This window comes from Mytilus galloprovincialis, chromosome 7 (genome assembly GCF_965363235.1).
Source record: "Mytilus galloprovincialis chromosome 7, xbMytGall1.hap1.1, whole genome shotgun sequence".
In the NCBI taxonomy this organism is placed as follows: domain Eukaryota; kingdom Metazoa; phylum Mollusca; class Bivalvia; order Mytilida; family Mytilidae; genus Mytilus; species Mytilus galloprovincialis.
Window position 1 is genome coordinate 94,698,285 of NC_134844.1, and position 12,055 is coordinate 94,710,339.

A 12,055-nucleotide genomic window follows, 5' to 3' on the forward strand; every position below is an offset into this window, starting at 1 on the left:
CATGTTAACTAAGCAAAAGATAGACCATGACTGAGTGGGCAGGGCCAAATAATCTGTATGGAAATGAGATGTGCCAATGCATATATACAACTGAATTTAAAATATCACTGACCTACCACTACTGGTTCCCTATAAACTGACCTAATCACAAACTATCAAATTGTTGATGACGCCGCCGCTGCTGCTGGAAGTAGCATTTCTATGCTCGTTTTTTTTACTCTGTCAAGGCATGACAAAACCTACATGAGAAAACTGCGGGGAAACCTAGAACTTCAGAAGATTTAGAGCAGATGAGTCGACAAGGTATAAGCGTGCTCTGACATTAAGGCATCTTCACCTACCAGAAGAATCAAGAAAAGGTCAAAATGTCACGATATGTAATTGGACCAATAGTCATTTACTAATTTCATGAACGTTCTGGAACCTTTTGATTGAAAAGAGAGGTGAAAGATACTAAAGAAACATTCAAAGTTGAAAATAAAGTGACAACGCCATAGCATGCATAGCGACAAATGCAAAAAAGACAAACAGGCAAACAAAAGTGCAAAAAAACACAACATAGAACATCAAAGACTGAGCAAGTCGAACCCCACCAAGAACCAGAGGTGATCCCATGTGCTCCGGAAGGATAAGCAGATCCTGCTCCACGTGTGGCACGGTGGCACCTGTCGTTTTGTTCATTTTGTTCATGTAAGAACACTTCAAATTGTCCCTCGTCAGTTGAAACACATCTAAACATGTGTTTTGTCAGTAAAAACTCTGTTGTGATACTCAATTTAAATTTTAATACAAAAACTAAATGTTTCAAATTAAACTTGTATCTATAGCCTGTGTGTTGTATAAAGCATTTACCCTTTTGATGAAAGATTTTGCAACATGGTTTCATGGATCAAAATTATGAACGAAGAAAAATAGCAGATCAAAATTTGAACATGAAGATTAAGTATACTCTCAATTGAAAATATCTAGACTAAAAAAGAAAGGCGGAGATAACCAATAGGACATTCAAACTCATTAGTCGAAATCAAGCTGACAACGCCATGTAATAAAAACGACGAAAAGATGAACAAAAGTCACAAAACTTAAAATAGAAAAACTAAAAAATGATGATCCCAGGTGCTCCGGATAGGTTGATAAATAATATTACTCATGTGACACACGTCTGGTATCTCCTTTGAAATACGTTGATAACAAATAATAAATGCCTTTGGCAAACGGTGTATGCATACAAAGGTACGAGAACCCGATCTCGCGTTGATTGTTGCTAAAGGATTTGCAGTTTTATTTTTTATCTTTTTTGCAATGATTTACGAGATTTTACTACCGATAAACTACTGTTGCGTCTGATCTTGTAAGTGAAAAACACAATGAATGACCAGCCATGTGAAAACACTTTTCCCGTCTTCCCTCTCAAAATCTTGGTTGAATCTAATAGTACCTGTTTCTGATTTCAATAAAAGTTACAAGTTGGTTTCACAAATTACACTGAAACTATGATCCTTCACGAACACGTGAGATCATTCCTGTTCAAGGAGTTTCTTTGATGTAAATTTTTGATTTTGCGGTGGTGCAAAACTGCGTCTAATGAATCTTTAGTATTTGATTCGAACCCCAGTGATAAGTCGACCGTCTGTTTTATTTAATGTGTTTTTCTTCCTTCGACAAATGTTTCTGAAGTAGCCATTTTGAGATACAGTCAATACAGACATAAATTAAAAAGATAAATTATATACCATATAATGTTTTCTTAGTTTTTTTATTCAAATTGAGATTACAATTATATACCATGAATACGTACTTGCTTTACAACTTGTATCATAGGGATCGTAATACTGCATGGCGGGAATCTCACAATCACAAATACCAGAAACACAAACCATTTTATTGTAACATGTCGAATCTTCGGGTATTAATGAGCAGTTCTCCTTGTATGTTTTTCCTAATAATTGATATATGCAAAAAGTAAAAACACAAAAATACTGAACTCCGTGGAAATATCAAAAAGGAAAATCAAAAATTAAAAGGCAAAATCAAAAGTCCAAACAATTCAAACGAATGGATAACAACTGTCATATTCCTGACTTGGTACAGGCATTTTCTAATGTAGAAAATTGTGGATTTAACCTGGTTTTATAGCTAGCTAAACCTCTCACTTGTATGACAGTCGCATCAAATTCCATTACATTGTCAACGATGCATGAACAAAACAAACATACTCAAAGAGTAAAAATGTCAAAAATAGGGGTACAACAGTCAATATTGTGTTATCATCTTAATATCACTACATAAACAACAAATGTAACAAAGTAGCACAAAAAGGCAAACATTCTCATTTTGCTTTTCTTATACGGCTGAATTTATCTATGTAAAGTCTACATTGTTATCTGTAACTCATATGTATTATGGACAATCATTCTTTTTTATTAATTCTTACTGTAAAGAAGACATATCTAATTTATTTTGTTAATTTTAAATCAGATATTTGAACGTATAAACACCTCAATTGTCAACTGATCACTTCACAAACCACGAAAATCAAAATTATGTATGATCAAAAAAGCTTTTAGTTTTGAATACGCACGCTTTTCTTTCATCTTTACATTTTTAAGGGTTTGTGTTTTCTAGATACTCATTTAAACAAACGATACAGTACACAATAAATGAATACAATTTGTCTTGCAATCAGCCATATTTGGAACAAATAACTCTCTACAAATAAGTATCTATTTGAATTGCATAATATACAGATATATTTTCCTGCTTCTCTATCAAAGCGTCAATGTTAAATTGTAGAATAAAAGCAATATAAGAACATTGTCAAAATGTATTTATTCTCGCTACAAAATAGGAGAAAAGCTCGACGATCTTCGCTTTTGTTCCTATTTCTAAAGATGGTAGAATTAATTTTCCATGAATAGTAATATCATACATAGTTGAACATATATGTCTACAAAGCGTGAAACACCAAAAATATGAATTGTTTATGATAAATACCAAAAAATAGATATTTTGGATAACATAATATGCTTTATCAGGAATGACTGTCCATGTAATGAATAGTATTTAATTTGATTCCTAAATGCTCTTCAACTTCGTACTTTTTTGGCATTTTTCACATTTTTTTATTCGAGCGTCACTGATGATTGTTTTGTAGGCGAAACGTACTTCTGGCGTACCGTTTAAATCCTGATATCTATGAGTTTATTTACATCGGAAACTTATTATCCGAGGTATCTATTGATTTTTTGAGCATCCGTTAATCCATAAACAACGTGTTTAAAAAAAAGACAGTCACAAACCTTTTTTTATCATTTGTTGGATTTTATTGATTATTTTCTAAGCAGAGTTGTACTCGGGGTTCATGCAATAAAAGAGTATTTCAAACATAATAAACAATCCATCGTTTTTACACTTTTCCCCATCCCTAACAATATTTGAAAAAAGTGTTGTATCGTGCCTCACATATAGGTACGCCTGTTTTTCCTATTTTACTTTAGACCATCCTCAAGGTCATATATTATATATAGACCCAGACAGCAGGCATTTGGTTGTAATATCAAACGTCATGAATTTTAAAACATAAACAAAGTATTCAAAATTTAATTTTAGTAATATTGACAAGAAAGATATTATAGTCACAAATTATATCAGTATGTTGGAATTTCTCTTATTTCTTCTTATGTTTCAACATACAACAATTGCCGTTAAGATTTTTATTGTGATTTTTCATTGAACAGTAGTTATAATATTGAAACACATGAATGCGTTTGATCAACTTTGTAGAACTTTTTGAACAATGTTATATTCAGAATAACATAACATATAGCTCATGCCACTTCAGAACAAATGACAGGTTATGGACCGACCGGTCAATAAACTGCCATTTGGCCCTCAACCTCTCAAGTCATTTACTATAAATACCTACTTTCAATGCAAGTGTTACTTTTTCTTGCGTAAAACTGGGTTGCTGGCGATTCACAATCACAAAAACCATCTACCGAACAATTCAGCGGAGTGATACACTCTTCAGGTTTAATGTCCGTCAAACAGTTTGCTTTATCTGTCAACAAACATATTCGATAAAAAAATTTGCACAAACATTGGTTAATCAACTAAAAACACTAAAATGAAGGCTAAAGCGTAGGGCTCTCAAAACTTTAAAATAAGAGATAACTACCATTTCATTTAGCGTTCGGTATTTTTTAGAACTGTAATAGCAATACGCCTGAAACAGTTCGACTTTTAACGTGAAATGCAAGAATTAGGATCGGTGTAACTAACTTTTTTTATATATGTTCATTACAAGTGTTGTCAAAAACTGCAGTAATTCAAAGAGTTAATTTCCCTGACTGTTGTCTTTATCATTTATTTTTCCGTTTTGAATTTTCCCTGGAGATCGGTATTTTTTTTTTTTTTTTTTTTTTTTCATTAAACGGCGCCAAATTTGAATGTGTTTGGAAGTTTTAATCCCTACTTTATACGCAACCAAGCTCATTAGTGTATGATTACGGTTAATTGTTTTTAAACATTTTAAATAATTCTTCATGAACTATAACAATGTATCACAGTGATCAAAATAATCTTACGTACAACACTCGTGGAAAAGGAATCTCATAAATCGATAATATGGTAACGGGTAAGTGACCAAATATTTAATTATACGTGTATTGTCAGATTAACTCTTCATTCATTTAAATCTCCAAGGTCATGAAGTGTATTAGTTTGAGATAAATAATGAATTTTGAATGCATTTGTTAACCTTGGGACCGTAAATTTAGTTCGAGTCAACCGAATTTCGACTCATCCAATTTCGACTCATCAGGAGTCAGAATACATTTATATTTATATGAAACAAAGTTCGGGACCTCGAGAAAACTTCGACTCAACCGAAATTTCGAGTCAACTGAGTTAGAGACAACGAGAGTCGACTGTAGGAAATTGGTCGATTATTACAAGTGGAAATTTGACAAAAACAACCCGTTTTCTGAATCACCTATGAATTACCTATGAGAAAGACCAGGGCTCTCGTTCATTAAACTTTACTGAGTACTCGGAGTTCAAAATCTGTGCTCGAAACAACAAATCCAGTGTTTTGATTGGTTGATTTCAGAGTCTGAGTACAATTATCGTACTAGAAATTTTTATGACCGCAAGGCCAGGCAGATGCCTAGAAAAATGTCACGTGAAACAAATTTCTTCACATCCACGTTAAAACGGCCATTATCTCGGAAATGTCGTTTTCATTTCATTTCTAAACATACATATAACTAGAGGCTCTAAACAGCGTGTATCGCTCACCTTGATCAATAACAATTCGCATCTTTAACAATTGCCACTGTTCAACATTATAGACTATTATATAATTCATAACTGAAATTTCTTTTCCTTTACAGTTTCTTTCTTTTGATCAAAACAAAAAAAAGTGATTAAAATCGTCATTTAAGGGTAATAACTTATACAATAACAATTGTTGGACGATTTATGTGGAGTCCTTGTTTTTGCTGTGTACAGTTTATCTTAAAAATGAGTAAAATCATCAATTAAGAGAAAACTCCTGTTCAGAGTCGACAGACCATTTCGGGCTTTTTTATAGATTGATAGATTGCTGATAATTTTTGTTGTTAAAGATTCTCTCTACCTATCATATTTTATAAGATTTCAAGATAATAGGCAAAAACATTAAATTTGGTACAAATCGTTCTTTAGGGGCAAAATTAAGCCCAAATAAGAAATATGTTGACAATTTCTGTCATGTTGATCTATCTGTAAATCTTTTTTTGTTGTTGATAGTTTCTGCTACCTATGTTTTTCTCTTTCTATAATTGTTTTTAAGACAAAAGTCAAAAACTACAAACAATGATAAATATCGTCATCAAAGAACAATAACTCATAATTATACGGAGTTGTTTGACAATTCCGGTCAAAATAGACAATATGTAGATCTTGACATTCTTAATATTAATATTTCCCCTGTCAGATTTTCTGTAACTATAACGTTCAAAATAATAGTCACTAGTTCCATATTGTCTCGGATTTCCATTTTTAGTCTCCGTGGCCATGTTAGTTTGCAGGCGGGATCATCGGACTTATTTTGAGATTTTATTCACAAAGGAGTTTCTGAGAAGATTTTTGAAAAGTTAACGGTTGACGGACGACGGAGTACGGACGCCAGGTGATAAGAATAGCTCACAAGATGAGGGAAAAATTAACAATCCGTCTTATGATTTTATCGAACTTGTCTTTTTTTAAATGTCTACATAGAAGAGTAAATTATTTGATAAAAATGTATTTGGTACATCTATTATAGCGACTCGCTACTTTAGGAAATAGAAGGTTTTCAAGGATTTATTTATTGTCTCCTCTTTCTGATTTCTTCGAAATAGAAAAAAAGATGTGGCAAAATAAAATCTGTCTTACATGGATTGGCTAATGTCCCATCAATATCTACTTCACACAGAATAAACCTGTAGCCGGTGCTAATCCTCACTTCTTTTCCTACTGCATTGCTAGCACAAGTTGCTATACGGTAAACGTGTTTTTCCACGGGAGTAATGTCACAAAATAATACTTTTGATCCGGAAAGGACTTCGACTGTAACTAATCTAAACGGACCTGTAAAAGAAAGTTGCTAGTTAGAAACAACACCTCAAAGAAGGACGTATAACAACATGGCGAAAACTAAAAAAGACAACTTCAAGTCAATAGATCACCAAACATTTTGAACTGCATTCAAAATATACAATGACTAAGCAATAATTGATTGCTGCCACATAAGTGATCCCCTCGGGTAAATTGAAATGTAGTCTTAAAAATAAAAGCTTTTCTAAAAACCAGGTCGGTAAGCCAGTTTTTCACGTATTACAATATGAAGAGCTTAAGCACGTTCCCACACGATTATGATCACGAGTTCGATTCGCGGCTGTTGCAAACCAAAGACTAGGAAATTTGTATCTGATGCTTTTTTCCACTAATCACGCGGCATTACGGAATAATAGCAATGACTCGTCGGGGTCAGAATAATGTGTTCTGGTAGGGTGACATTTCTCCCTGCGGACTGTTACCTTGTTAAGAAGGGAATAAAAAGTCCAGACCAGAGTGTCAACTACAAGTCTATTCAAACGCACGGGAAAGTTATTCCCGTATCAATTCAAACTGATATAAATTACAAACATTTTAGTAAAACGTTGCATACATTTATTTCAGAACTCCCATTATTCATTTTAATAAAAATAACCATGATCCACAAGCATCTTTAAAGAATGACCACTTTGAAAAAAAATATGTTGTTTTAGGAAGGGTTAAATCAAACTTTGTAAAAACCACTTATTCAAACAAACAAAATCTCTGGAAACAAGAGGTGAAAGATACAAAAGGGACATAAGTCGAAAAAAAAATTGACAGTGCCATGGCTATAAAAGAAAAAGACCAACAGATAAACAACAATACACAAGACACAACATAAATAAAATTTCATCGACAGAATGTAGGTATTCCTTTTGGCACCAATTGTGCCCCTTTAAAGCAGACTTGTTCCTGTACTGTTATGAATCACAGTTTATGGCCAAACTCAGTAATTCCATTTAATTGATAAATTCAACAACACTTACAGTTATCCTGATGTTATTTTTTCGTTAAATAATCAAGAATTCTCTAAATATACTGCCGAAATTTACCTACAGCAACTTACTTTAAATAAATCAAATATTAATAGCAATACATTTCTTTCCAAGATTTAGATATTTCAGTTTTACACCAGAAACTCTACACAAAAATTTACGACAAAAGGGATAATTTTTCTTTCCCTATTATTAATTTTCATTTTTTGGACGGTGATGTTCCTCTGGCATCATCTTACGGTGTTTATATATCCCAACTCGTTCGTTATGACCGTGTCTGTAGTGACGTTTCGGATTTCAATTAGCGTAATCTACACGATCTATGTATTACTGGTAAATAATTAAGTCAGGGATTTCGTTACCACAACTTACTTAAAATCTTTACTAAATTCTTTCATAGACACAAAGATTTGGTTTGCAAGTTTGGCTGTACCTGTAAAAAACTTGTTTCAGACGGAACAGCACATCCTAAATTTTACGGTGATGTTGTTAACCGAGCCCTGGAATTTATATACGATCCGGGTAAACTTTTCAATCCTTTAAATAAAATTATAACAGGTTATCAATTCAACACTGTAATTAGATCTTTGAATATTGTGTATATTGGTATAAATATTGATTTAGTTATCCATGAATTCAAATCATACTAATAGTTTTCGGTATTCAAGAGCTTGCAGCTGATACTCAGACTTTACAAAACGTCACAAGTGTCTGAGCAGAAAGCTGATGAGCCAATGTTATGTCAAAGAACGTCTCGTCCTTTTTCTGAAAAAGTTCATCGGAAGATACCAAGACCTTGTTGATAAATATTCCGTATCAACTTAACACATATTACTTGATGGTCTTCAGGTATAGATTTAGGTACTGACGTTGTTAATCATATTAATTACGTGTTAAAGTTTCAAATTATTTGTCCTTGTCATTTTTTGAATATACGCATGACGTAGTTAGGTACTTATACATCCCGCCAGTGTGTTATTGTGCTATGGTCAATTTTGAATCTTGTCTTTCATTTTTGCTTATGTACTTTGTCTATATGCCATTTTGTGTTTCTTTGTTGAAACAGTTATTTTTTTTTATAGTGATTAAGATTAAATTACAATGTTGAATGCTGTACTCCAATTTTTGACGTTTTGACCTATTATGTCTGGGTTTTTTTTGCTCACACACAGTTGTCAATATAATGGAATTCAATGCGACTGTCATACAAGTGAGAGGTTTAGCTAGCTATAAAACCAGGTTTAATCGAACATTTTCTACACAAGTCAGGAAGTACTCTCAGATCTGTACTTAGTGTCCCCTTTGTTGTTTAGGATGAGGGATGGATAAATACCCTGCCACGTCCGTATATATGTTTATAATTGATGTTTTTAATGCTTTGTATTGATCTGATGAGTTAAGCCTTTTTCAACTGATTTTTATAGTTTGTTCTTATGTTGTGCTGCTACACCATTGTCCTAGGTTAGGGAAGGGTTGAGCGCTCACAAACATGTTTAACCCCGCAACATTCTTTATGTACCTGTCCCAGGTCAGGAGCCTGTAGTTCTGTTGTTGTCGTTGGTTCATGTTTATCATATTTGTTTTTCGTTAATTGTTTTGTTATGAGTTAGGCAGTAAGTTTTCTCAATTGAATTATTTCATATTTGTCATGTCGTGACCTTTTATAAGCCGACTATACGGTATGGATTTTTCTCATTGGCAATCACACTTCATCTCTTCATGTATTTTTATATACGGTATGCACAATAAATTCTTTTTACATCCACGTTATTAGGTCTCCGGTGGTTTGTTGTCATAGGCAATCATACCACATCTTCTCATCGTCATAATGCTGCAGAATACAGATAGTATTCCCATATGTGTCCGATGTGCAGAATCCAAAAGTGAAACCAATGACCAACACACTTTCACATAATTTCTCTCTTGTGCCAGTCATATCGTTGCTTTCTTAGGACCCTTGTCATATCATCTGCCTTCAAATACATTTCACTATTTCACTCACAATTAGAATCATAGTCAAAACTTTTTTTGTATTATTCCACTGTATGTTAATATTGATAGCTACATCAATATTTTATTGGGTGAGACTATCCTACATGATATTGAACAAAACTTAAACATTCCCCTCTGAGAATCATGTCAAATCCATCTTAAACATCGGACTATATATAATTATCTTGTGTGACGTTACGCACGGTTTATTTAACTCTATTATCAAACTTAATTCAGATGTAAAATCAAAAAAGAAAAAAACATATACATCGATGAATCATTAGTTATTGATGTGTCGCCTATACGTCATGTTTATTTAGAAAAAGCATGCGGAGAAGAAAAAATTCATGGAAATGAATTTTCTATTTTCAGGATGTAAAAAGGGAATAAAATATCCATTGTCCTTTGGTGTAGGGATATATTATAGATTTAAACACATTTTCCCTTGAGGTTATTGATGTGTTTACTTGATTGGTTATCTCACAAGCCTAAATAAGGACAAATCACATTCAATTATTTGTAGATATGCAAATCATATAAGAATTAAAAGCCATTAGTTCAGATAACTATTGAAGGTCTTATCACCATTGAATTTTTAAATCATTGATAAGAATTTACTTCCGGTTTATTCTAAGTTACTAATGGGGTTAAATCATAGGTTTCATGTACTGATTTCAAAAATGTATGATTTATATGTTTTTTGTCTGAAATAAGGTAGATAATTTGCTACTTCCAGTTAAGAACATTTCATTTCTGGTCTAATAAAATAGCTTTATTCACACTGATCCCATAAAATATATGGTTTCGATATACCTTTGCCAAAATTAAGAGAGATAATTTGATACTTCCGGTTTTCAGAAGGTCACGTCCGGTCTCAAATGATAGGTTTATCCATGCCGATTAAACAAATATATGGTTTCTATGTACTTTTCCGTGAGAGAATCGCAAGAATTGCAATTTCCAGTTTACTTAAGATCACTTTCGATTGACATTTTTCAAGGTTATATTTTTCCAAACCGAATGCAAATCATCATATGGCTTTACCAAGAACCAGTATGAAGTTATAGCAAAGATCAAAATTCAAAAAGTCAAATTTTCATTTGACATTGACCTCAATTTCAGGGCCATAAATGGAGGGTTTCAAATCAATATACCCTAGGTCTATGTCTCCGATTTGTTTTCTCTTAATCGATTTATGACTTTCGAACAGCGGTATACTACTGTTGCCTTTATCTGTACTATATATGGTTAATGATTAATATTTCCATACAACTTATTTTAAACTTTCCAGGGAAGAAAACTCCTATCAAAAGGCACGGCACTCTTTCGACCAAAGTGTTAAAACTAGAACATGTCACAGCGAACAATTTGGTAAAAATTCCCGTCATTATTTATTACAGTTTGTGAGGAAAAGCGAAACCAATCAAAAGTTAAAATTTAGATCATGACCTTTACCTTTAACTTTGATCTTGACCTTAACATTTCTTTTGGTGGACCAAAGACAAAAAATCAAAATACCCTGGGTCTGTATAACTTTACAGTTCACGATTTACATTTATATCACTATGTGAAATACATAAATAACTCTCATTTGGAGTCTCCGTAATGCTTGGGTCAAAATTGAACAGAGCATCCTGAGGATATAATGAGCAATTTTGAAAATTAAATTTGTCGATTTCTTTTACGGTTGCAAAGGAGTAGAAAGAACAAGAAAAAAATTGTATAGTGATATGACTTTCACAGGAGAAAGAGTACGGTTACACAGGGTCAACAACTGTGAAAGTGTTTTTATTGATCGATATCATGTGCCAAAAATCTTCTCGATATCTTGGGAAACAAAAAAATATTCTCAACATCAAAAAGTGGCGGACGAAAAAAAAATCAGAATAAAATCAAAATGATTTTCCACAGGATATGTGAAAGGCCTAATAATAATAATAATAACTAGGAATAGACTCCATGTTAGTCCATGTTTCTTGAAATGTGTCCCCTTTCAGTCTTCACAATAGACTTTTGAATCTAAAGGCCCGCAGCTGAATTTCAAGAACATTTTAGTTAGATTATATTGGCCTGAGGAGATGATTTTTATAGGCCTAAAAGAAATTTTACCAGCCTGGGCTGGTGGGCCTGTGGTTGCGCGCAAAGACTGTCTTTTTCGACCTATTTTCATGATTTCATTTATAACGCCACCTCTCGCCTATTGAAATTTTGGTTGAAAAGTAAAGAATATGGCATATAAAGAGAATTTCATCACAAGTATTTGTGGCCGAGGCGTTGGGCATTTTTTATCTACCAGAAATATGTCGTAAATTTTGCCAAATTATTCAATAAACTGGTTTTAATGAAATTCACCTACATTTATGACGTCACAACAAACACATCACTAAAGACTCGGTGAAAATCTTATTTAACTGAAAGTATTCAGCACTTCAACACATGCTTTTATC

At 33.0% G+C, this 12,055-nt stretch overlaps 1 protein-coding gene across 1 annotated transcript in view; it reads right to left on the reverse strand.

The window, feature by feature from the left end:
- LOC143084329 (uncharacterized) overlaps nucleotides 1–12,055 on the reverse strand; it is a 165,412-nt gene that overhangs the window by 71,334 nt on the left and 82,023 nt on the right. Inside the window, exons 5-7 of the mRNA XM_076260740.1 lie at nucleotides 6,418–6,612; nucleotides 3,926–4,060; nucleotides 1,799–1,939 (exon numbers count right to left, since the gene is read on the reverse strand). Coding sequence (XP_076116855.1) covers nucleotides 1,799–1,939; nucleotides 3,926–4,060; nucleotides 6,418–6,612 — 471 coding nt within the window. The remainder of the gene's footprint in view (nucleotides 1–1,798; nucleotides 1,940–3,925; nucleotides 4,061–6,417; nucleotides 6,613–12,055) is intronic.